At 45.7% G+C, this 23,716-nt stretch overlaps 1 protein-coding gene across 2 annotated transcripts; it reads right to left on the bottom strand.

The window, feature by feature from the left end:
* Positions 1 to 422: 422 nt before the first annotated feature.
* On the bottom strand, positions 423 to 23,587 carry NOL9 (nucleolar protein 9). Of its 2 annotated transcripts, none has more exons than XM_072819864.1 (12): positions 23,216 to 23,587; positions 22,234 to 22,453; positions 21,745 to 21,872; positions 17,853 to 17,988; positions 17,636 to 17,732; positions 16,992 to 17,089; positions 10,300 to 10,461; positions 9,814 to 10,111; positions 8,902 to 9,013; positions 5,453 to 5,630; positions 4,069 to 4,202; positions 423 to 3,472 (listed from the first exon to the last, which is right to left on the bottom strand). In XM_072819864.1, the coding sequence occupies exons 1-12, from the start codon at positions 23,570 to 23,572 to the stop codon at positions 3,323 to 3,325; spliced, it is 2,070 nt and encodes a 689-aa protein (XP_072675965.1). In that variant the 5' UTR covers positions 23,573 to 23,587; the 3' UTR covers positions 423 to 3,322. The 2 variants fall into 2 exon arrangements, with proteins under 2 accessions (XP_072675965.1, XP_072675966.1); XM_072819865.1 differs by having other exon boundaries at positions 17,636 to 17,729.
* Positions 23,588 to 23,716: the final 129 nt, after the last annotated feature.

Here is a 23,716-nt window from a genome sequence, read left to right as displayed (position 1 = left end):
GGGTACAAAGGAGGGGCTCCATTGGTGGAGCGACTGACGCTTGGTTTCAGCTCAGGTGTTGATCTCAGGGTCCTGGCATGGAGGCAAAATTGGGCCCTGCACTCAGCAGGGAGTCTGCTTGGGATTCTCTCCCCCCCCACCCCTCCCCTCTCTCATCTGTGTGTGTGTGTGTGTGTGTGTGTGCACATGCGCACTCCCTCTCTCTCTCAAAATAGTTATCTTTAAAAAATATATTGAAATGGAAAAGGGTACAAGCATCTGCTGGGGTTTCCTGTCATCCCTGCTCCGGCACCCAGATTCCACCTTCCAATGCTTTATTTTCACCAAAGTTTTTTTTTTTGCCATGATTTATCCTAAATTTAAATAATTTCCCGGAAAAAAGATGATATATCTACACATGTAACATAAATCACACAATTAACTTCATGTTCTCAAAAAATATTTAATGACACAGAAGTTCCCTTGTTAAATGAAAAGAGCTGGATTAAAAAACTACACATAAGGCGGGACATCAATTTTATAAGACACACACATACAACTTAGAAAAACACCAGACAAGACTGCATCATGACACTGAGTGAATGCCCATGTGGTGGTGGGTCTTAAAGTTGTTTTTTACCCGAGTGAACCGTTCATACAATTTTAAAAGCAGTAAGTGAGGGTTTATGGAACTGCCAGGATCGGGTACTAATGGGAGACCCAGAACCTACTCCCCAGGTTGGCTGGAGAGACAACAGCACACTTGGCTGGAAAAATGCTTTGAGGGTAACCCTGCCCAGAGGCCAGACAAGGGAGAGGGATGTAGGTTTAAACATTTAGCTTCTTCTTCGACCCAGTGTAACTGTGAGGAATAGTCTTGGTCCCTGCTTTCTCACAGCTTACAATTCAACAAGAGACAGGGTACTGCTCCACCACATACAGACGAGCCTCACTTCCTCCCCACAGGCACTGACGAATGGCCACCATCCTGCCTTACAGATGACAACAGGCTGAATATCTCCCGCAAAGATACACGGCTGGCCAACTCCCAGCTCACAGAGCAAAGCCTGCTGCCTCCGCCACTCAACTGCCACATCCAAACCTGAAGGATAAAACTACCAAGTAGACATGGGACCCAGATCCCAGGTCTGGCAGGGAAGCAGCCCCCTGCCCCAGGGTCCCAGCCCAGGCCCCCTATCCCCACCCCGGGCCTCTTCCAGAGTGATAATCTCAAACATTCATGGCACCTGAAGGACCAGCTCAACGATCCTTCTCCCCTTTCTCTTGTTCCAGGCCATGCTGAGGGGCCACCACTTCCTGTCCCCAGGCCCAACTGGCCCTTGTTTACAAATGACCACCATCCAAGAATCTTGCTATTTATCTTCACATCTGTCTTTCCTATAAAGGAATCTCTTCTAAAGAACTGGCTTTAAAGAACCACAAAATCAGCAACTGGGGGTTTCAAGTTCTAAGTCATGTTATTTCTTTTTCTTAAAATATGCACATACTGCTTTGGAAATCACACACACACAAATGTCTGAGTTTTTGTTAAGAATACCTCAAGTGTAGAACTTACCACCATATTCTGAACCAAAGGACTGTAGAAATGACAAAAAGCCCAAACTGCTGACATTGACAATCACAGGGACAGACATCTAGGGTGGATGGCATCACTGTGGTGTGAGCAGGCCCACGGAGCTGGCTACACAGCTGAGTCTCCAGGATGTCTGAGCCCTCCAAGGAGTCTCAGGCAGGCTCCCCGGCAGGCTCTGGGGCCACGGGACCGAGGGCCGGCAGCTCCCTCTAGTGGCAATGCCTACTTTCTCCTGAAGAGCAGCAGGCGGTAAGGGAAAAGCCAAGCCTTTGTTTCCTGGAGTGCAGGTGCCAGGGCATCAACTGTCATTCCTCCTGAGACCTGCTGCCCAGGACCCATAGTGAGCATCACTGTGAAGACACAAGGAACTAGGGAAGAAGGCAAAATGCTGGTAATGGCAGATTGTCTGTCAAAGTTCTTGGCAAGACCAAGACAGAAAGCACGCACAAGGTAAACTTAGATATAACTAAGACCCAATGAAGTCAGGCCCTAAACTGTCTCCAGAGAATCAAAACCACCCCTGGAGGGTGGCACAGTTCCAGGGAGAGCATGTAAGGGTGGAGGGGCCACTGTAAGAATCAGGACAACAACCAACGGTTTAAATGAACATAGATGTTAAAACCCACATCCAAATAACCGGCCTTCCACATCATCTGTAGAAAGCTGAACCCACAAGACCAGTTTGAAAAGCTACCTCAGTAAGACTTTCACAGACTGAAATGCACAAATGATGTGATCTAATCAGATACCCTTGTTTACCAAAACCACTTCCAACCTAGAGGATCAAGAATTGCGACAATCAGGGAGAAGACGAAGAATGGATTTCCACCACCTTCCCAGAAGCCATCGGGAGAATGGCTTCATCATCCCGTCTCCCCTGGAGGAGGCACTGGATGGCGCAGAGTTGTCCTTATGTGCAAGATCCGGTCCAGCCACCAAAGACGAGATGTAGCTCTCCACGAGCTGCTCGGCCAGTCCTTTTTCCAAACAGCCTGGTGTCCAGCTCTGCCACGCTATGTCTTCAATCCCCAATGAGAAGTCAATTAGGACACAGCTAGTTTTACAGAGACCACGGCAAAGGTTTCCTAAATTTGAGAGCAATATTTTCCAGCATAAAGTCATAGATGAAAAAACCCAAAACACGAAGGGCTCTTGAGTCCAAAGTTTTTATCTAATTAAACCTTGATTAATTACACCAAACAAACCAAATGTGATCCTTTCACACCAGACCGAGTGAATGAAAGAGAGTGTGGACCGGAGATGAGCACAACCACGGGCGGACCCTGCTGCTGGGACCTCCTTCCCATTTGCCATCGCTGGGCAAGGACCGGGGAGCCCCCGCACCAGTCTGCTTGTGACCCCGCTGGCCAAGCCTCCCTTCCTCTTTGGTAGATTCTTAAGGACCCAGTTTCCCTATTTTTATCCAGATTCCAACCACCAGGTGCTTGAAGAGCTTTGTGAGGAATCAACTGTGTTCTCTGCTTTAATGGTGTACAAACGTCCCCCTGCTGCTTTAACCCTTTGGAAAAGAAAACAGTCAGTATGAAGAACCATACAGAACACCAGGGCAAAACTCTAGGTCACGTAGCTTTTAAGAGTTAAATTTACTCTAGATCCACGAGGTACATGGGAAACGCTGTTGGCTACTTTAGGGCACCGTTCCCCATCCTCGCCATCAGTCTGATGGCAGGCTGCAGACGAAGTCCAGTTTTCAGGTAAAAGCTCCTTCCCTTACTAATAACGTCAGTGTCAGTTTATTCTTCGATAGAGTTTAGGTTTGGGGTGTACTTTCTCTTCACATGTCTCCTCAGTTTCTCTTGCTCCAATTTTCTCTGATGCTCCCGGAAGTTTAAAATTGTAATCTGTGGTGATGTAAGGTATTGTTCCTTCGAGCCCACGCTGAAACAGAAACATGAAGAGAATGAATGGAAATACCCCAAATTCTGCCAATTGGACTTGGTGGCATTTCCTTTCTTCCCCAGAAAATATTGTGAAAAGTGAGAGTCTGAGTAAGGTCCCCACACTCCTAAGACCTCTGGTCTCCCTTCCCACAGAGGGTCCACTTCCTACAACTAGCCCGTAACAAAGGTGACTGCCACCTTTCTGAATAATTCAAGTCCACAAACACATCAACCAGCACAAGAGTAAGAGGGAGTAGGTGCGTTTCTCCCTCAAACAAGGCTAGCAACTGAGATGTGAGGATCATCCAGCATCTCCGCAGTCTACACATGGACGCCCTCAGCCAAGGACTCCCCATGACTTTGTCATGGGTATCCCCAGGAAGGAGTAATCCTGGGGAAGACCACCTCTGTTCTCTCCTCCCATAACCTACTTCTGGGATAAGGGCTCTACCATGGGGCTCCTGACTACCAATGATGGGAATTCATGGCCTTGGGCCTCTCAGGCCACTCTGATACTCCATTTGCCTTGTTGGGCCTCTCCACAATAACGTGTCCCTGTGACTCTCTCTGGCTTTCCTGAAGAGCGGCACTCACCTGGCTCTTGAAAACACAATGTGGAATGGAAATGGCTCCAACCAGCAGACAATTCACATTTCTTAGCTCTTCCGGGGGCACAGGAGTAAGGATATGGTAAAGCCTCTTCTCCATGTCGATCCCTCTACAAATTCCTTGAAGACACATAAAACACACACAAATAATCCCTTCTGGAAGATGTTATACCCCCCTAACACTAAGAATTATAGAACAGCTTTTAAAATAAGAGTTTCAACTGTGTTTTGCTCTGAAAATATGAAGTCCTTGGTCAAGAGTCATCAAATACCTCCATCTCTTAGAACCCTTCCCATTTTCAGCCATGAACAACCAAAGTGATCTACATGCAAAAGTCCTAGACTGTCTTAGGTAAGGCACACTCAGGCCAGGAAGAAAAGCCACTGTGCAGAACACAGAGACAACTCAATCTTTCCATTATCAATTCCTTCTTCATGTCTGTACCAGGTTACAATTTCTATGGAAACACTTTTTAGAAGTAGTCTCATGTAACTCAGAAACACGTATTTAATTATGTAAAGGTTTTGCTAATTTTGGGTTACATAGGTCCAGCACTTTTCCAGAATCATACCAACATTTATTGGCTTCCATGAGCCAGGGGGACAGGCAAAGGAGGAAGGGCCTGAAGCACTGCCAGGCCAATGGTGCTGGGCCTGAGTGATGGGAAGTACCAGGACGTGACATAGTCACAATGTCCTCAGATCACCCGACTATGCAAATTCCAGCAGAGAAGCAGTGGCTCAGACTGGCAGAGTAAGACAAGATGAGATTGGAGGAATCAGACATATTTTAGAAACGAGCTAGCAAACCTGCTAATGGGTTAGATATGTCAAATAAAGGGAAGGGGATACCAAGGTGGACCCAGGGGTCTGGTGCAAACACCAGAGTGAATCTTCCAAGGACTCTTCAGGCCTGGAACAGGAGATGGTGAGGGTGGGAGCAGATTTGGGGAGAAAAATCAGGACCTCAGTCATGGACCTAAGTCTCAGATGCCAGTGAGATATCCAAGTGGAGAAGTGTGCTGGTAACACGGGCTTAGAGCTCAGACACAGTTGTGCTACCGAGATCCTGTGGGAAGTCAGCCTAAAGATGGATCTAGGGGCCAGCAGGTGGACAGATGGCCTAGGGAAAACATGTCAAGTGACAGGAAGGCCATGACTAGGCCCTTAGGAATCCTAGATTTAGTTGGCAGGAGAAGCAGAGAAAATGCTACTTTCTTCCTGCCCACCAGCCCCCAGGCCCACTGTCTAGAAGCCAGAGACACTCCGACCACTCCAGCCAAGAGATAGCTACAAGGTCAACAAGACCAACCATATATGGTTGGAGATCAATTTCAGTAGGTATATAGACATGTTTTACTCTCACTCACCAAACCCCAAACAATCACAGATTGGAGTCTGGGCAAGTAGGATGGGCCCATTTGCGTATCCTCTGACATCATCCAGGATCTTGCAAAGACCAACCCAGCTGGCATTCACAGCATATAATATATGAGTAGGAGCGACATCAGCATGAATAATCCGGAGTGCAACCGCATTGAAAGGGACCTGGAAAATAAATTTGCATCTCCCTCTAGTAATTCTATTTGAGACGCCTTTTTTTTTTTTTTTTTTTTTTTAAAGATTGTATTTTTTATTCATGAGAGAGAGAGACAGAGACATAGGCAGAGGGAAGAGAAGCAGGCTCCATGCAAGGAGCCCGGTGCAGGACTCGATCCTGGGACTCTGGGATCATGCCCTGAGCCAAAGGCAGACGCTCAACCACTGAGACTCCCCAGGCGTCCCTGAAAGGCTACCTTTAATGTTTAAAAGTTGACTAGGCAGCCATCTAAAGCAATTTTGGCCAAACTGTCCACCAAAAAGTACCTAAACAGAACAGAAATGCTAATAAATACTGGTCAGTGTTTCACTATTTTAATAGAGAGAACCTAAGAAATTCATACTAAGTTCTTTGCCGGCCAACAATTGCTAAAAATCCAAACTAATACTTGGAATTTTCTTTTTTCTTTTCTTCTTTCTTCCTTTCCTTCCTTTCCTTTTTCTTTTTTTCCCTTCCTTCCTCCCTCCCTTCTTTCCTTCTTTTTTTAAAAATATTTTACTTATTTATTCATTAGAGACACACAAAGAGAGAGGCAGAGACACAGGCAGAGGGAGAAGCAGGCTCCACACAGGGAACCTGAAGTGGGACTCAATCCTGAGACTCCAGGATCACTACCTAAGCAAAAGGCAGACACTTAACCACTGAGCTACCCAGGCATCCCGACGCCTGGAATTTTCTAAAGACACACGTCTGAAGACACCCTAAATGCATTAAAGTCGAGGGGGACTGTGAAAACCCCAGTTGCTGAGAGGTCTTCTAATGTCAGAAAGCAAACCTCCGTTCAGTGAGAAAGAGCCTCCATCTATTCTCTATACAACATACTGAGTTAAGAAAAATGGACCAAACTCCAGGAGCACAAGATAAATACTGTGGAGCCCTGAACAACACGGGAGTTAGAGGCACTGATCCCCATCCAACGCAGTTGAAAATCGACAAATAACTTCTGACCCCCATCCTAAACTTAACTACTAAGAGCCTCCAGTTGATTAGAAACCCTCCAGATAACAAACAGACGACTAACACACACTCTGTATATTGGACGTATTACACACTGTATTCTCACAGGATGCTGGAGGAAAGAAAACGTTATTAAGAAAATCACAAGGAGTGCTCACTTCAGCAGCACATATACTAAGAAAATCACAAGGAAGAGTACATTTTACAACACAGGAATGACTCTATTTATCAAAAAAAGCCTCCGCGGGATCCCTGGGTGGCACAGCGGTTTGGCGCCTGCCTTTGGCCCAGGGCGCGATCCTGGAGACCCGGGATCGAATCCCACATCGGGCTCCCAGTGCATGGAGCCTGCTTCTTCCTCTGCCTGTGTCTCTGCCTCTCTCTCTCTGTGTGACTATCATAAATAAATAAAAATAAAATAAAATAAAAAGCCTCCGCATATAAGTGGACCCACACAGTTCAATCCAGTGTTGCTTAAAGGTCAACTCTGCCTTTAACATGTAACTCTTCATGTAATTTCCGATTTATAAAGTAGAAAAGTATTTTGTTATATTGCTTAGATTCCAAAAACAAACTTGAAATAGCAAAAGACAGATACAATTACAGTAGATAAGCTTCAAGTTCCATTATAGAGCATCTCTAAGTGAGTAAAAGACCCCACTGACCAAAACTTCAATTAACTGCTGGAGATTCTCCAGGGGAGATGAGCTCACCATCAGACCTGGGAGACATGTCCTTGTCGGCCAGGCCTAGAGCTCCTGCCTGAGGAGTGCCCCGCTGAGGTGTGACCTGAGTCCAGTGCCTCGACCTGCCTACAGTGCCCAGCTCCTAAGCTGTAAAAAGGGAATGAAAGAGCCTCTCCCTCACTGGGCTGCTGTGAAGGCTCCCTGCTGAGCAAGGAGCTGTTCCAGGTCAAGTGCACAGCACACACTGAGTGCTTAGTATGGACAGCAGATGGTAAACACTCTGGGCTCTGGTCCCAGGTCAAACTTTTACTAGGCACCTTGGGCAGGCTGACTTAGCATCCCTGACCTCAGTTCTAGCATCTGTAGAATGGGGTAATAACAAAGACATTCTGAGCAAAGAAGTTAACACAGGTTTAAGACAGAACAGAGGGTAAGGATTTAGGAAATGCCATCTATTGCTATTTTAATCTTTCATCATCTGGCATTCTAATATCATGGTAGTTTCTTTCCAAAATAATTCTAAGGAGCTTGGATTCCAAGATGCAAATATTCCAGTGCTAGAATCCACCTTTTTTTTTTTTTTAAAGATTTTATTATTTTTTTAAGATTTTATTTATCTGGGGTTCCTGGGTGGCTCAATCGGTGAAGCATCTACCTTTTGCTCCAGGTCATGATCTCAGGGTCCTGGAATCGAGCCCTGCATCGGACTCCCTGCTCAGCAGGGAATCTGCTTCTCCCTCTCCCTCTCTGCCCCTCCCCTGCTCATGCACAAGTACACACATGCATGCTCTTTTTAAAGATTTTATTTGACAGAGCGAGAGACCACAAGCAGAGGGAGCGGCAGGCAGAGGGATAGGGAGAAGCAGGCTCCCTGCTCAGCAGGGAGCCTGACACAAGACCCTGAGGTCATGACCTGAGCCAAAGGCAGACACTTAACTGACTGAGCCACCCAAGAGACCCTAGAATCCACTTTTGACAATATGAAATGCTTTCAAGAACAGTCTCTGGGAGGTGCCTGAGTGGCTCAGTTGGTTAAGTGTCTGATTCTTGATCTCAGCTCAGGTCATGATCTCAGAGTGGTGAGTTCAAGGCTGGCACTAGGCTCCGCACTGGGCTCCACAATGGGCATGGAGCCTACATGTAAAAAAATAATAATAAAATAAAGAAAAAAAAAAAAAAAAGAGTAGTCTCCAGATGCCAGGAGCCACTATGAACACTCAGTGAACCCACAGAACCATCCTGTGAGGTCGGGCACAGCCTCTGTTCTCCAAGTAAGACACGGTCTTACACGCTGCTACAAAGTGGAAGCACTAGAGCCGGACTGCCCAGGGCCACCTCTAGAATCAGACAGAACATTCCTAACCAGCACAGAAGTAGTCGTGGCCAACACAGGATAGCAGCTAGCTATGGGCACAAGCTCTCCTGTCTATGAGCTGAGGCAGTTACGGGCCCTAAACCACAGGGTGATTCTGAGGAAAGAGGAGTGAAGCGCTGTAAGGTGGCCAGAAGAGCCCAGGAAGCTGCTCGAGTGCTCGTTAAGTCAACAGAGACAATTCCTCATACGAGTTCAGGTTACCTGATAGGGTGTCAGACCATGTAAAGGACAAAGTGGTCGTGGCACTGGGGGCTGCAGCTGGCCAAGGTAACCTAGTACCGCCAAATCACGGAGAACTTTGTTATGTGACTCTCTGAAAAGTAAATTAGAATGAAGTAAGTAGAGATTTAACATTAGGAGCCCAATTCCCGCTCGGAAACAGAGTCCGTTAGTCATTACAAAGGTTATATGTAGTAAGAACACACATCCCTACTTCAACATCTGTAGACCCTGCCTTTCTATAAACCCACTGGAAAAACATGATACGTAAAGACTCCCCTTCAGTAAAAGCTCTTGGCAACCAGAGCTGAAGGCCACCTCTGGATATGGGTCTTCCTTAATTTATGATGGGGTTCCGTCCTCACACACCCACAAAAAAGTGAAAATATCTGAAGCTGGAAATGCCTTTAAGACACCTTGCCCACTTGAATTGTGCTTAGGATGCTCACATTAGCCTCAAGCTGGGCAGAATCACCTAACACAGAGCCCATGTTGGATGGGTGCAGAATGGTTGCTGTGTCTATTGCTCACCCAAATGGCTGACTGGGAGCTGAGGGTCACTGTCACCGCCCAGCATCAGGACAGAGTGTTGTATAGCATTCCGATTTCCCAGGAAAAGAACAAAATCCAAAGTACAGTGTCTACTGCATATATATTGCTTTAATACCATCATAAAGTTGAAAAATTCAAAATCATTCCATCTTAGGACGGGGCTGTCTCTGTTTCCATTGGGACAGTAACAGCTCAGAAAATAACAGATTCTCCTTCACGAACACAGGGCTGTGAGGAAAATTTGAAAAGTTGTGGAAGACTTATTCCTTTTAAGGAATTGAGGGCAGAAGGCCTTGTTAAACTGCAGAGAACCTCATTCTCCAGCCATGATGGTTTCATTACCTATTTCTTGGAGTTTTTCTAAATGTAAAGTCTGACTGGACGCATATCAGTTTATGTCCAGTGAACACAACTGGACTCTCCTTTTCTTCGTCAGCAAATTCCAAATTCTCCGTAAACTCTGCCAGTTGGAAACCTCTGTTTCTGACTCTGGACTTGCTCTTTGTGTACAGGCCGTCCATGTCATCCACATAGTCAGGGGTGAGGTTTGGCATGTATTTGCTCCGGCCAGAACTGAACTGAACAACATGGCTGGGAGACAGCAACCGGATGAGATCAATGAGAAGCAAAAGTCCTTTGTCTGTGAAGAAGAGGACACAGCAGTTGTGGCGCTAAAATGCAGTGACACATGCCTATGAGAAAATAGCACGGCTACTCGGAGACAAAGAATCAAAGAGTCTCCTAAAAATGGCTCAGCATTACTGCCTGAAGCGAAAAGTTTACTCATGCTGCCCCTCCTTTCTGCCAGATGTGCCTCCACAGGCTTACCTGACACCCAGCCCATCGTGTTGACGATAAGAGGGGACTCTCTCTTGTAGGAGCTGAATACATACTTTATTATCTCAATATAATTTTCATAGTTGTTTTTACAAGAAGGTTTCCCGTAATATACCATTTTCTGGGGTGTCCTCTGGTGGGTGAAAGGTGGTCCTAGGAAGATAAAGGTAAGAGTCTGAATCTGTGACTATTTAAAAGGAGGTGAGGGTTTTGCTTCAGCCATTTTCAGCGACAAAGATCCTTAAGGAAATCAAAGACCATCCTACCAGACCATCTCACCACTGGGAACAGCTGCATCCCATTTTCAGAAATCTAAGCTTTCCCGGCGCCTGGGTGGCTCAGTTGGTTGAGTGTCTATCTGGCTTAGGCTCAGGTCATGATCTCAGGGTCCTGGGATCTAGCCCTGCGTTGGGCTCCCTGTTCAGGGGGGAGCCTGCTTCTCCATCTACCTCTGACCCTCTCCCCACTTGTGTGTGTGCGCTCTCTCTCCTCTCTCAAATAAATAAAATTAAATTTAAAAATCTGAGCTTTGGGGATCCCTGGGTGGCGCAGCGGTTTAGCGCCTGCCTTTGGCCCAGGGCGCGATCCTGGAGACCCAGGATCAAATCCCACGTCAGGCTCCCGGTGCATGGAGCCTGCTTCTCCCTCTGCCTGTGTCTCTGCCTCTCTCTCTCTCTCTCACTGTGTGCCTATCATAAATAAATAAAAATTAAAAAAAAAAAATATCTGAGCTTTGGGATCCCTGGATGGCTCAGCGGTTTGGTGCCTGCCTTTGGCCCAGGGCACGATCCTGGAGTCCCGGGATCGAGTCCTGCATCAGGCTCCTGGCATGGAGCCAGCTTCTCCCTCTGCCTGTGTCTCTGCCTCTCCCTCTATCATCAATAAATAAATAAGTAAAATAAAAATAAAAATCTGAGCTTTCAGCTTAATACAAAGACATGTTATTTTTACTCTATTTTAATAAAGTTAATCTCAATTATGTCCTTATATGGCCATTCACTCAACAGACATTTACTGAGCACCTACAACACTGAGCATTGTTGTAGGTACTTAGGATACATCTGTGAACAAAACAAACCTCCCCATCCTTGCAGGCATGATGTTTTAATGAAAGGACAAATAAGAACAGCAGCAATGATGTGCTGGAACATAGCACTTACTACATCCCATGTATTTCACATGGAGTCTCTAATGTTCATAAGAACCCTACAAAGTAGGTAGTATTACTATCCCCATTTGTACAGAGGACGTAGATTAATTTGACCAAGGTCTCACAGTGAGTAGATACCAGCCAGGCTTGAACCTCAGGTAGCCCAGATCCAGAGTAGACACTCCTAATCGCAGCATGGATCCATCAAGCCTGAGACAACACCCCTCTCTGGTTGGGATCCAGAACCACTCAGCAGGCTGGTGACCAGAACCACATGGCAACACAGCAGGGTGAGAGCCCGGTTTCTGTGGTTGAGGCAAGGCCACCGGAGCCAAGGCTAGCGAGGCGCCCACCAAAGGTGAATATGGGGATTGGGGCAGCCCACAACTGAGGAATGGCCTGCACAGCAGACAGACTGAACAAATACAAAGGAACTGAGTAAATACATAAATACATGGAGAATAATCATAGCCAGGGTTCTCATCATCAGAGAGGAAACTTATAAATATGGAAGGGGGAATGTGGAAGGGGGAAAGCTAACTAGAATAAACCTGGGGTGAAAGACTGGAATTGGAATGATGGCAGTAAACTCATGGCTCTTAATAAATACGGAACGTACATACAAAGAGAAAAAGAGGTAGTGTATATACACATATGTGTGTGTGTACATACATACACACGTATATGCATGTGTGGGTTTAAACAAGCATATGTTTCCTAGCTCTTCCACTGAGGGGATCTACAGTGACACCTTGAAGAAATAACACACCTAGTTACAGTCAGAGTGGAAAACACTTATCTTAACCAAATGAGCAGAGTTAACCTCTCTGGTAATAGGGCAAACCAATAGCTTGTTGATGGGATGCACAGAGAATACAGCATCACATCTCAGCCAAACCACAGGGACATTCGACAAACGTATTCTTCCAAACTGCCAAGGTCGTAAAAGAAAAGCTGAAGGGACTGCTCCAGACTGAAGACTAAAGATTTGCAAATACACACGGGACTCAGGCAGGTGGCTGGATGAACAAAGGAACAGCAGCATAACCATATCACTACCTTGACTCAGTGGCAGCATGATGATTACGTAATAGAGTGTCCTTGTTTGGGGAAACACCCGCTGAAATATTAAGGGGTGAAAGAGGAAAAGAAAAATAAATGGACTATAGAAAATGTAAAAGAAAACAATGAAACCACCTGGAGAGCAAAGTATAAACAATTAGTTTTGATAAAACTAAAAACAATATGAATGCCCTACTTATTGTCAAAAAGTCTGTTAAATCCACAATACATCCAGCAACCTAATCTATCATGTATCTTTTAAAAGTCAACTAAACAGGGGTGCGTGGGTGGCTCAGTTGGTTAAGCTTCTGCCTTCGGCTCAGATCCTGATTTCAGGGTCCTGGGATTGAGCCCCACAGCAGGCTTCCTGCTCAGCAGGAAGACTGCTTCTCCCTCTCCTTCTGCCTGGTGCCCCAACTACTTGTGCTCTCTCTCTCTCTCTCTCTCACATAAATGAATAAAATCTTTAAAAGTCAACTAAACAGGGATCCCTGGGTGGCGCAGCGGTTTGGCACCTGCCTTTGGCCCAGGGCGCGATCCTGGAGACCCGGGATCGAATCCCACGTCGGGCTCCCGGTGCATGGAGCCTGCTTCTCCTTCTGCCTATGTCTCTGCCTCTCTCTCTCTCTCTCTCTCTCTCTCTGTGTGACTATCATAAATAAATAAAAATTAAAAAAAAAAAAAAAAAAAAAGTCAACTAAACAAAAATCACACAAGTATCTCGACACAGAAAAAACACCTGACAAGGTCCAAAAGCCTTTCATGATACAACATTTCACACACCAGGGAGAGAAGCCCACTTCTTTAGCGTGACAAAGGCGAACAACAGAAAATCCACCACTGGCAGTGCACTTCTGCTGAAGTGCATTCCCTCTAGGATGAGGAAGGAGAAAGGGATGTTTCCCTCTATTCAGCACTGCACTGGAGGTCCCAGTCAGAGAGAGCTAGGAGACAAGAAAAAGTAATTAAAGGCATCCAGACCGGACAGGACGAGGTGAAACTACTTTTATTCACAGATGATGATCTTTTATATAAAAATTCTTAAAACATCCACAAAAGACCTACTGGAACTAATATAGGAATTCAGCAAATTTGCAGGGTACATGGTCAACGCACAAAAATCAGATGTTCCTATACACCAATAGTGAACTGGAAAAGGAAATTAGGAAAGCAATTGCATTCATGGTAATAGCTCAAAGAATTCAATCTTCAGGAATGAATCCAACCAAGTAAAAGACTTGTATACGAAAACCACAAAACATTGCTGAAAGAAATTTATGAAGACTTAAGAAACTGGAAAGAGGGCACCTGGGTGACTCAGTGGTTGAGCATCTGCCTTTGGCTCAGGTCGTGATCTTGGGAGTCCTGGGACTGGGTCCCGCATGAAGCTCCCCTGCAGGGAGCCTGCCTCCCCCTCTGTCTATGTCTCTGCGTCTCTCATAAATAAACAAATAGAAACTTAAAAAAAAAAAAAAAAAGAAACTGGAAAGATATCCTGTGTTCACATATAGGAAGATTTATCATTATTGAGATGTGTCACCCAAGGTGATCTACACATTCAATCAATGCAATCCCTACCAAAATTCAACAGCCTTTTCACAGAAATGGAAAAGCCGATCCTCAAATTCATACAGGATTGCAAGGGTACTACCAAACAGCCAAAAACAATCTTGAAAAAGAATGAAGTTGGAGGACTCCTATTCCTCCACTGCCATGGAACTGGCATAGATAGACACATAGGTCAATGGAATAAAACAGGAAGCCCAGAAATAAGCCCTCATATGTATGATCAAATACTTCACCACAAGATAAATTAACAAATACTTTACCACAAGGGTGCCAAGACCATTCAATGGGGGAGGGACAGTCTTCAACAAATAAACTGGACACCCACAATGAAAAGAGTGATGCTGGATGTTGTCCTTATATCATATACAAAAATTAATTCAAGGGACGCCTGGGTGGCTCAGCAGTTGAGCGTCTGCCTTGGGCTCAGGGCATGATCCCGCAGTCCCAGGACTGAGTCCCACATCGGGTTCCCTGCGTGGAGCTTGCTTCTCCCTCTGCCTATGTCTCTGCCTCTCTCTCTCTCTCGGTCTCTCATGAATATATAAATAAAATCTTTAAAAAAAATTAATTCAGAATGGACCAAAGACAAATATAAAAGCTAAACAACAGGTGGCTCAGCGGTTTGGCGCCTGCCTTTGGCCCAGGGTGCGATCCTGGAGTCCCGGGATCGAGTCCCGGCACGGAGCCTGCTTCTCCCTCCTCCTGTGTCTCTGCCTCTCTCTCTCTCTCTCTATCATAAATAAATAAATAAATCTTAAAAAAAAAAAAAAACTCCAACAACATTAGAGAAAATCTTTATGACATTGGACTTAGCAACGACATTGTGGACATGACATCAAGAGAATATCAACAAAAGAAAAATTAATGTGGATTTCATAAAAATTAAGAACTTTTATTGTGGGAATCCCTGGGTGGCTCAGCGGTTTAACGCCTGCCTTCAGCCCAGGGTGTGATCCTGGGGTCCTGGGATTGAGTCCCGCATCAGGCTCCCTGCATGGAGCCTGCTTCTCCCTCTGTCTGTGTCTCTGCCTGTGTATGTATGTCTCTCTCTAATGAATAAATAAATAAAATCTTAAAAAAATAATAAAGTAGATAATTAAAAAAAAAGAACTTTTATTGTATTGAAGGACACAGTCAAGAAAATGGAAAGAAAATGTTGAGGAGGGATCCCTGGGTGGCGCAGCGGTTTGGCGCCTGCCTTTGGCCCAGGGCGTGATCCCGGAGACCCGGGATCGAATCCCACATCGAGCTCCCGGTGCATGGAGCCTGCTTCTCCCTCTGCCTGTGTCTCTGCCTCCCTCTCTCTCTCTCTGTAACTATCATAAAAAAAAAAAAAAAAAGAAAGAAAATGTTGAGGATGGGAGAAAATGTTTGCAAATCATTTATCTGACAAGAGATTAACATCTATAGAACATATAGAAAGAACTCTTAAAACTCAGTAATAGCACAATTCAAAAATGGGCAAAGAACTTGAACAGACATTTCTCCAAAGATCTAAAAAGGCCAAAAAGCACAGGAACAGAAGCTCATCAGGGAAATGCAAATCAAAACCACACTGAGTTACCACTGCACACCCAACAGGATGGCTATAATCAAGATGACAAGATGAGGAGAAAGAAGAGCCCTGTGCATTGCCAATGGGGATGCAAAATGCATCCGCTGTGAAAAACAGGCTGACAGTTAAACATGGCATTACCATATGACCCAGCAATTCCACTTCTAGTGTATATCTCAAAGAACTAAAAGCAGGGACCAGCCCAGATATCTGTATGCTGATGTTCACAGCAGCACTACTCCCAATATCCAGAAAGTGGAAATAATCCAACTGTCCATCAGCAGCTGAATGTATAAACAAAATGTGATACATGTATATAATGGACTGATACCCACAAAAAGGAAATTAATCTTGATTATCTGCTACAATATGGACATTATCTTAAACCATTATGCTTGGGGGAGGGGTGAAACAGGTGATGGGGATGAAGGAGCACACTTGTGAGGAGTACAAGGTGATACAAGGAAGTGTTGGATCACCATATTGTACACCTAAAACTAATAAAACACTGTGTTAATCAACTGGATTAAAATAAAAACACTTAAAAAATAAAAAGAAAAAAATTATGCTTAGTGAGAAAAAACAAACACAAGACAAATATTGTTTTCACTTATATGAAGGACCTGGAACAGGCAAATTGACAGGCAGAGTGGAACAGAGGTTCCCAGGAGCTGGAAGGCGAGCAGGAGGAACAAGTGTTCTTTAATGGGGACAGCGGTTCAGTTGGGGAGGAAGAAAGCTTTGGATATGGACAGTGGTGATGGGCATGTAACACCTCGAACGCACGTAATGTCACTGAATTGGACACGTATCAATGGTTAAAACAGTAAATATCACCTTGTACATATCTTACTATTAAAAAAACGTTAACATGGGACTTTGGTTTGGATTCTGAACCAGAAAAAGTACATCAGTAAGATAACTGATGGAAAAAAAAAAAAAGTAAGATAACTGAATGCATTTTGAGTAAAATCCATAGATTAGCTAACAGTATTGTGTCAACGTCACTTCATCATCATACAGGTTCATAGAAGAGGGAATACCGTATGAAGGTGTGTTTCTAATTCACACAAAACTAAATGGCTATCGGTTCTGCTTACCATAATGGAACTTGGTCTGGGGATGTTCACTCCCATTTTGTTTTTTCTAATTTTTATTGATTTTTACCTTAATTGTTTTACAAAGGCTCCATGCCCAATGTGGGGTTTGAACTCACGACCCTGAGACCAAAAGCTGTGTGCTCCACTGACTGAGCCAGTCAGGTGCTCCTTATAGTTTCTGAATTTTTTGTATCATTATATTTGAGTTTTATGAAACCAAGACATGAAAGAAATGTATAATACATACCTAAAATCGGTTCTGTAATATTAAGTAAAGAAATGCATCCTGGAGGCGTAAATTCTGTCTGTCCCAGATCACATTCCAAGTAGTCAATGCAGGAAATACTAAAATATTGAAAAAAATAAAGAAAATCTCAACTAACTTTAATTTTGTCAAAAAATAAATCAGATATTACAGACTTCATGCAATACATAGGCATAATCCACCCTATGTAGTCTTTTAGGTAGAATGCTCCAAAGACAGCCATCAATATAAAAAAAATGTTGAAAGAAAATATGATGCAGGTGTGGTCATGGTGTCCATTCACAGTGTGGATACAACTTCGTCTTTCCTAATACCTGATCTTTAAAATGCCATAGAATTGCTCCCTACTCTGAACCTCTGGGTATGGACAAACAGACCAGGTGATTCCTGCACATTAATTGATAAGCACAATCAGGACACCCCGAGAGGCCGCTGTGCCACACTACGAAACACAGCCTAACAGAGAGTGCAGCTTTGCACAGACTTGTAGATAATCTGTATTTAGAAGTCAAATGCATTCCCATCTAGTTTCTTTTTTTTTTTCCCGTCTAGTTTCTTAAATCAAAAATCCTATCTCATTACCCAAATCTAATAATACATCTAAACAAAAATAAAAACACTTTTACCTATTTAATAACTGGTTAATCAGGTATCTATTAAATGTTGACTTTCCAACATCCTGAGAGCCACAAACCAGAATGACAGGGCAGCCGTCTACTTCTTCTGGAAACAAAACAAACATTGATGCCTCAAATTAGCAACCTTCTTTAGGGCTCTACATGTACATTGTAATCTTAAGGCCCTGGGGGATTAACACTCCCTTTATCACCACATATCACTCACCACAGGACACGGTAACCAACTCCTCCAAGGCCGACAACACACTCTCAGTCAAACGAAGGCCATTTTTCTTCTTCTCCCTTTTAATGCCAACAGATCTCAGGGCTAAATGTTCAGAGTTAATCTGGAATGTTGGACTCTGAAATTAACAATTTAAAAATGTTTTAAGAAAACGTGAAAACAAGTGCACAGTCTTCCTCTGGTGCTAAATTAGTAAACTTCAAATAGTTGTGCGAGCTATGAAAGATAAATCTGAGTCCCCCTCTTACCCCAGCAGCCATCCCTTCAAAGAGTCTCATCAGCTATTCTATAGTAGTCTGTACCTGTCCTGGCTGACACTTCCTTTCAAGCTGCCATCACCTCTGTAGGAGACCCCACAGGAAAGGAAAGTGTGCAAATTCAATTCAACAGAAGACCACTGCTGTTGAACAGGTTGGTGATACAGAACGAAATCAGGACGGCATCCTTAGACATAAAGTAAAAAGACAACCAACAGAGCTGAAACAATGTGGAAAACAGGCCCACTAAGTCCACTGGCGCTCCAGCAGAAGTACCAGGAAACCACCGACACAACCCAAGGAATGGAGGAACAGGCCCTCACTGGAGCCTCAGAGGAAACAAGGCCTCCGTAGTGAAGACAATCAAGGCAGAGACCCATCCATGATCATATACTCATGCAATTCATCAACCCCAGGATAAAGACATCATAGAAGAATCAGTGTGGTGTGTGACTTCCTAACAGCAACACTGGATTCTAGAATACAGTGGCACAAGGTCTCCAAGGAAAACTATACTGTGTTCAACTATCAATCATGGATGTCAAAATAAGAATATCTTATGTACCTTAAAATCAGATCATATAAAGTTCACTATCTGCCTTGTATGAAAAAATAACCCTAGGATGTACTGACACACAGTGGGGGAGGGAAATTACAGCATAGGAAGAGGAGGAGCATAAGGAATACAACAGTGGTGATGAAATCCCAGAAAACAAATAAATAGAGTTAAAATGAATGAAAACAAGGGAGCCTGGGTAGCTCAGTCAGTTAAACGTCTGCCTTTGGCTCAAGTCATGATCCCAGAATCCTGGGATCAAGCCCTGCATCAGGCTCCCTGTTCTACAGGCAGTCTGCTTCTCTCTCTCCCTCTGCCTCTCCCCTGGCTTGCGCTTGCTCTCTCAAAGTAGTAAATAAAATCTTAAAAAAATGAATGAAAACAGATTATCAAGGTATTTAGAGGGCAGCCCTGGTGGCGCAGTGGTTTAGCGCCGCCTGCAGCCCGGGGTGTGATCCTGGAGACCCAGAATCGAGTCCCGCATCGGGCTCCTTGCATGGAACCTGCTTCTCCCTCTGCCTGTGTCTCTGCGCCTCTCTCTCTCTCTCTCTCTCTCTCTCTCTGTGTCTCTCATGAATAAATAAATAAAATCTTAAAAAAAAAAAAAAATCAAGGTATTTAGAATTTTCCCTTGCAAGAGGCAAAGGCTTGATAACACAAGGTTCCCATTTCCTTTTCCATGGCCCTCATCCAGCTACTGAGTCTGCACTAGATTAAACGGAGGTCATCACAAAAGTCCACTGACTGTCCTGTGCTCATTGCATGGCCTCTCCTCTCACTTCTAACCTCTGACACCTGCCACTTAGCTACTCCCACTGAGCTATGGCCCTGATCTATTTCCTGGAGGGGATGAGACCATCAAAGGAGAACTTCTGGGACACCTGGGTGGCTCAGTGGTTAAGCACCTGCCTTTGGCTCAGGGCATGATCCTGGGGTCCCAGGATCGAGTCCCATATTGGGCTCCCTGCATGCAGCCTGCCTCTCTCTCTGCCTATGTCTCTGCCTTTCTCTCTGTGTATCTCTCATGAATAAATAAATAAAAATATTTTTTAAAGTAAAAAAAAAAAAGAGAGAGAGAACTTCTGCGTGGGCCAGCTACTCCAGGTGAACTGCCACTGCTCTCAAGGCTGACTCCTCCCTACAGACACCAGAGCCAGAAGCTCCCCTTCTGCAGCCTCATTTCCACCATTACCTCCCTCCCTGCACTGGATCATTCCTACCTGCTGTGTTCAAACATGCACTGGTTTTTTTTTTTTTTTCCTGCATCTTAACAAAAAACAAAACTCTGACCACACTTCTCCAATCACAAAAGCAAAATTCCTTCCCTTAAACCCTGGAATTCCTCCTCCCTAGGCTCTTGACCCTAATCCGGTCAGGCTATCCCCAAGCAGTCTACTGCAACTGCGCCTGTCCAGATCAGACTCCTACCTCCCAGGCTCCATTCTTGGGACCAACCTACCAACAGCAGCAAGTGACACAACTGTTCACTTCCAGCTCCTCTGAAGACTTCCTGATCACACTCACCTGGTTTTTCTCTAACATCAGTGACTCCTCTGATGTCTCTGACATCAGAGACAGTCTCTGCTGCTCCCTCATCCAGACCTCTTCTTGGGAGTGCCAAAAGCCTCAGACTTTGAACTCCCCTGTTTCTCTGTATCAACTCCCTTGGTGTTATTATCCCATCTCATGGCTTGTGTGCCATTCTGCTGAAAGCTCCCAATTCCAGACTCATATATTCAACTGTCCACCTGACATCTCCAATGGAATGTCTAACAGGCATCTCAAGGTTAACAACTAAATCTGCTCCTCCTGTAGTATCCCCATCTCAATAACTATAAGCATCCAAAAGCATGTTATTCCTTGGTTTTTCCTCATACCTCGAATCCAGTCAGCCTGATAATCCTACAGATTAGGCTCAATTTCCGGCTCACAGGAGACAATTATAGCAACAGAACATGACTTAAAGAAATTAATAACATGCGGACGCCTGGGTGGCTCAGTGGTTGAGCGCCTGCCTTTGGCTCAGGGCATGATCCCAGGGTCCTGGGATTGAGTCCCACATCGAGCTCCCTGCAGGGAGCCTACTTCTCCCTCTGCCTATGTCTGCCTCTCTCCGTGTATCTTTCATGAATAAATAAAATCTTAAAAAAAAAAATTAGTAACATGGTCAGCAAAAATTTGGAGAAAGAAATGGGAGAAAGTATAAGCTTACTGAAGTATGCTTATAGAGAAAATTTATACCGTCTCAAGTTAATAAATCAGAATAAAAATGTAACCATTTTAAAAAAATTCCAAAAGGCAGAGCACCTGGCTGGCTCAGTCAGTAGTGCACGCAACTCTTGATCTTCGGGTCGAGTTCAAGCCCCACGTTGAGGGGTAGATTGTACTTAGAGTTAAAAAAAAATCTTTTGGGGGGAGCGCCTGGTGGTCTCAGCTGCTTAAGTATCTGCCTTCAGCTCAGGTCATGATCCAGGGTCCTGAGATCGAGCCCCAAGTTGCCCTACATAGGGCTTCCTGCTCAGCAGGGAGCCTGCTTCTCCCCCTTCCTCCCTCCCCACTCATGCATGCTTGCTCTCTCAAATAAATAAAATCTTAAAAAAAAAAAACTGGAAAAAACATAAATTAAAAATTCCAAAAGGCATTTAACCACCTACAATATGAAAGGATGAAAGGGGGGAATACAACTAACGAGGATGGGATCCCTCGGTGCTTCAGCGGTTTAGTGCTTGCCTTCAGGCCAGGGCGTGATCCTGGAGTCCTGGGATCCAGGCCCACATTGGGCTCCCTGCATGGAGCCTGCTTCTCCCTCTGCTTGTGTCTCTGCCTCTCTCCCTCTCTCTGTATGTCTTTCGTGAATAAATAAATAAAATCTTTTAAAAATTAAAAAACTAATGAGGAAAGGGAGATAGCATTTTCTATGCTATTTTGCAGTGCACACATGTGACACTGTGCACAACCCACAACACAACAAACTGATCTTCCAAGGGAGCTCCTACAGTCATCTGACATGACTGTTCTGGTGAAAGTAATTAGCAAAACTCTGAATGAAAACTGGCTCTACCTCTTGTACGAAAACGTAAGATAAACCTGGATGGCTGACTAAGAAGTTCACAGTGGAGGTTTTCAGTTGTTCTAGCATCACAATGGAACACAGAGGAGAAAAGTTCTTCATCAACCAGCATCTGTCATCTGTAAAGAGAAAAGTAACTCCATGAAATTCTACATTATTTAGGACTACCTTCTCAGCTGAACGGTCCACTTTTTGAGAGCAGGACTTACGTTTGAAAACTTTCTTCAGGAAACCGTATCACATACTAGGAACACACCTGGATGGAGATATCAATCCAGGTTTGCTTTTGCTATACACTAGGTATGTGGCCCTGAGCAATTTTTCTCATTTGTAAAATGGTGAAAACAAATTTGAATCACAGGACCGTCATGAGGGTTTAAATAGACACAAAAAACCGCAATGTCTAGGCAGTAGGAATATCTAAAAACATCAGCCTTATTATAGTACACCTTCAGTAAATTATCCAGCTATTTTCCTTACCCCGACTAAGGTGAGATCTGAGCAAAGTTCGGGCTTCTCTTTTCATCTCCTTCTTGCTTTTCTCAGGCATGGAATAATGAACTGCATTGATAGCCAAGCGAGAGTGGGTGTAGGCAGAGAAGACCTCTTGGGCTGGCTGGCCTTGGCTAATGGTAAAACCAAACACCTGCACCTGGCCATAGAGGCAAGTCACACGGCAGATCCCGCTAAAAGTAAAACCCTAGCAAAGAAAGAAAAAAGAAGATACATTACAAATTCTGTTACAAGTTTTCTGAACTTTCTTCTACTTCTTTTAAGATAAACTCTATGCCCAATTTCAGACTGGAAGTGACAACGTGAGATCAAGAGTAGCATGCTCCACCCACTGAGCCAGCCAGGCACCACCCCCCCTCTTCTTTTTTAAGTTTTCTAAATTCTTAATTGCTTTTCACATATCAAAGGGGGGGGGGAGTTTCCAAGTCACAGTACATTGCACTAGGTGACCATCAGGTACTTACTACCTTTAACCCAATTTCCTCTGCCAGGGCAGCTAGAGAGACGGCTGGTGTACAGACGCAGGAAGGACAGGGGGTCCCATGCACTGGGCTCCGCTGTCCTCACGACCCCCACCTGTACCAAGGCCCACGGCCAGCCAAGTTTCTCGCACTCCTGGTTCTCACTTTCCTCCCGCCCTGGAGGAAGGAGAGCACGCCCCGCCGCCGGGCTGCCTGGTTCAGCACCAGTTCTGCCGTTGCCGTACACCTTCGGCAAGGTGCCTACGCTACACCTCAGCGTCCTCGCCCGTAAACATCCACGGAACTAAAGGCAAGGACTCCAGAGAGTTGAGCGCGTCGAGAGGGTCCGCGGCCCTGCTGGCAGGTCTAAGCACCCAGCGGTCGCGTCGCTCGGCAGCCCAGGGCCCCCCGGGAGGTCCCGGCGTCCCCGCTCCGCACGCCGGCGGCCGGGTCTTCTCAGGGGCTGCGGCTCCTCCGGCGCGACCCACCTGCTCCAGCGGCAGCAGCAGCAGCGCGCGGCCCGGGCCGGCCGGCCGCACGGGGGGGATGGGGAGGGTGGCGGGGCCGCTCGCGGCGGGGGGCGCGGCCGGGGCGGGGCGGGGGGCCTCGGGCTTGGGCCTTCGGGCCACCGCGCGCGGCACCGGGCAGCCGCTCTCCCGCCAGTCCGCGCCGGCCGCCTCGGCCTGCAGCAGCCGCCGCCGCAGGCGCCTCCGGCCGCACCAACGCAGCGTCCCGAGCCGGCGGCGGGGCCGGCGGCTGAGGACGAGCGGCGTCCGAGCCTTGCGGGCCCGCAGCCACGTGGAGCGGAAGGGACCCCGCTTGGGCAGCACCTGCGAGTCCGCCATGCTGGCCCCGGCGCCTGCCGCACGAGAATCTCGCGAGATCCAGTCGCTCCGCTCCGCGGCGGTCGGGCGGCTGCAAGAAGGGGCCTGGGAGCCGCGTGCGCCCTCTGCCGGCCGCCCCGGCAACGCACCTGGCCTCCGCCGGCC

The sequence above is a fragment of the Canis lupus genome, chromosome 3, assembly GCF_048164855.1.
Source record: "Canis lupus baileyi chromosome 3, mCanLup2.hap1, whole genome shotgun sequence".
Lineage (NCBI taxonomy): Eukaryota > Metazoa > Chordata > Mammalia > Carnivora > Canidae > Canis > Canis lupus.
Note: the sequence above shows the minus strand (reverse complement) of the source record. Positions and strands in the feature narration are given on the sequence as shown.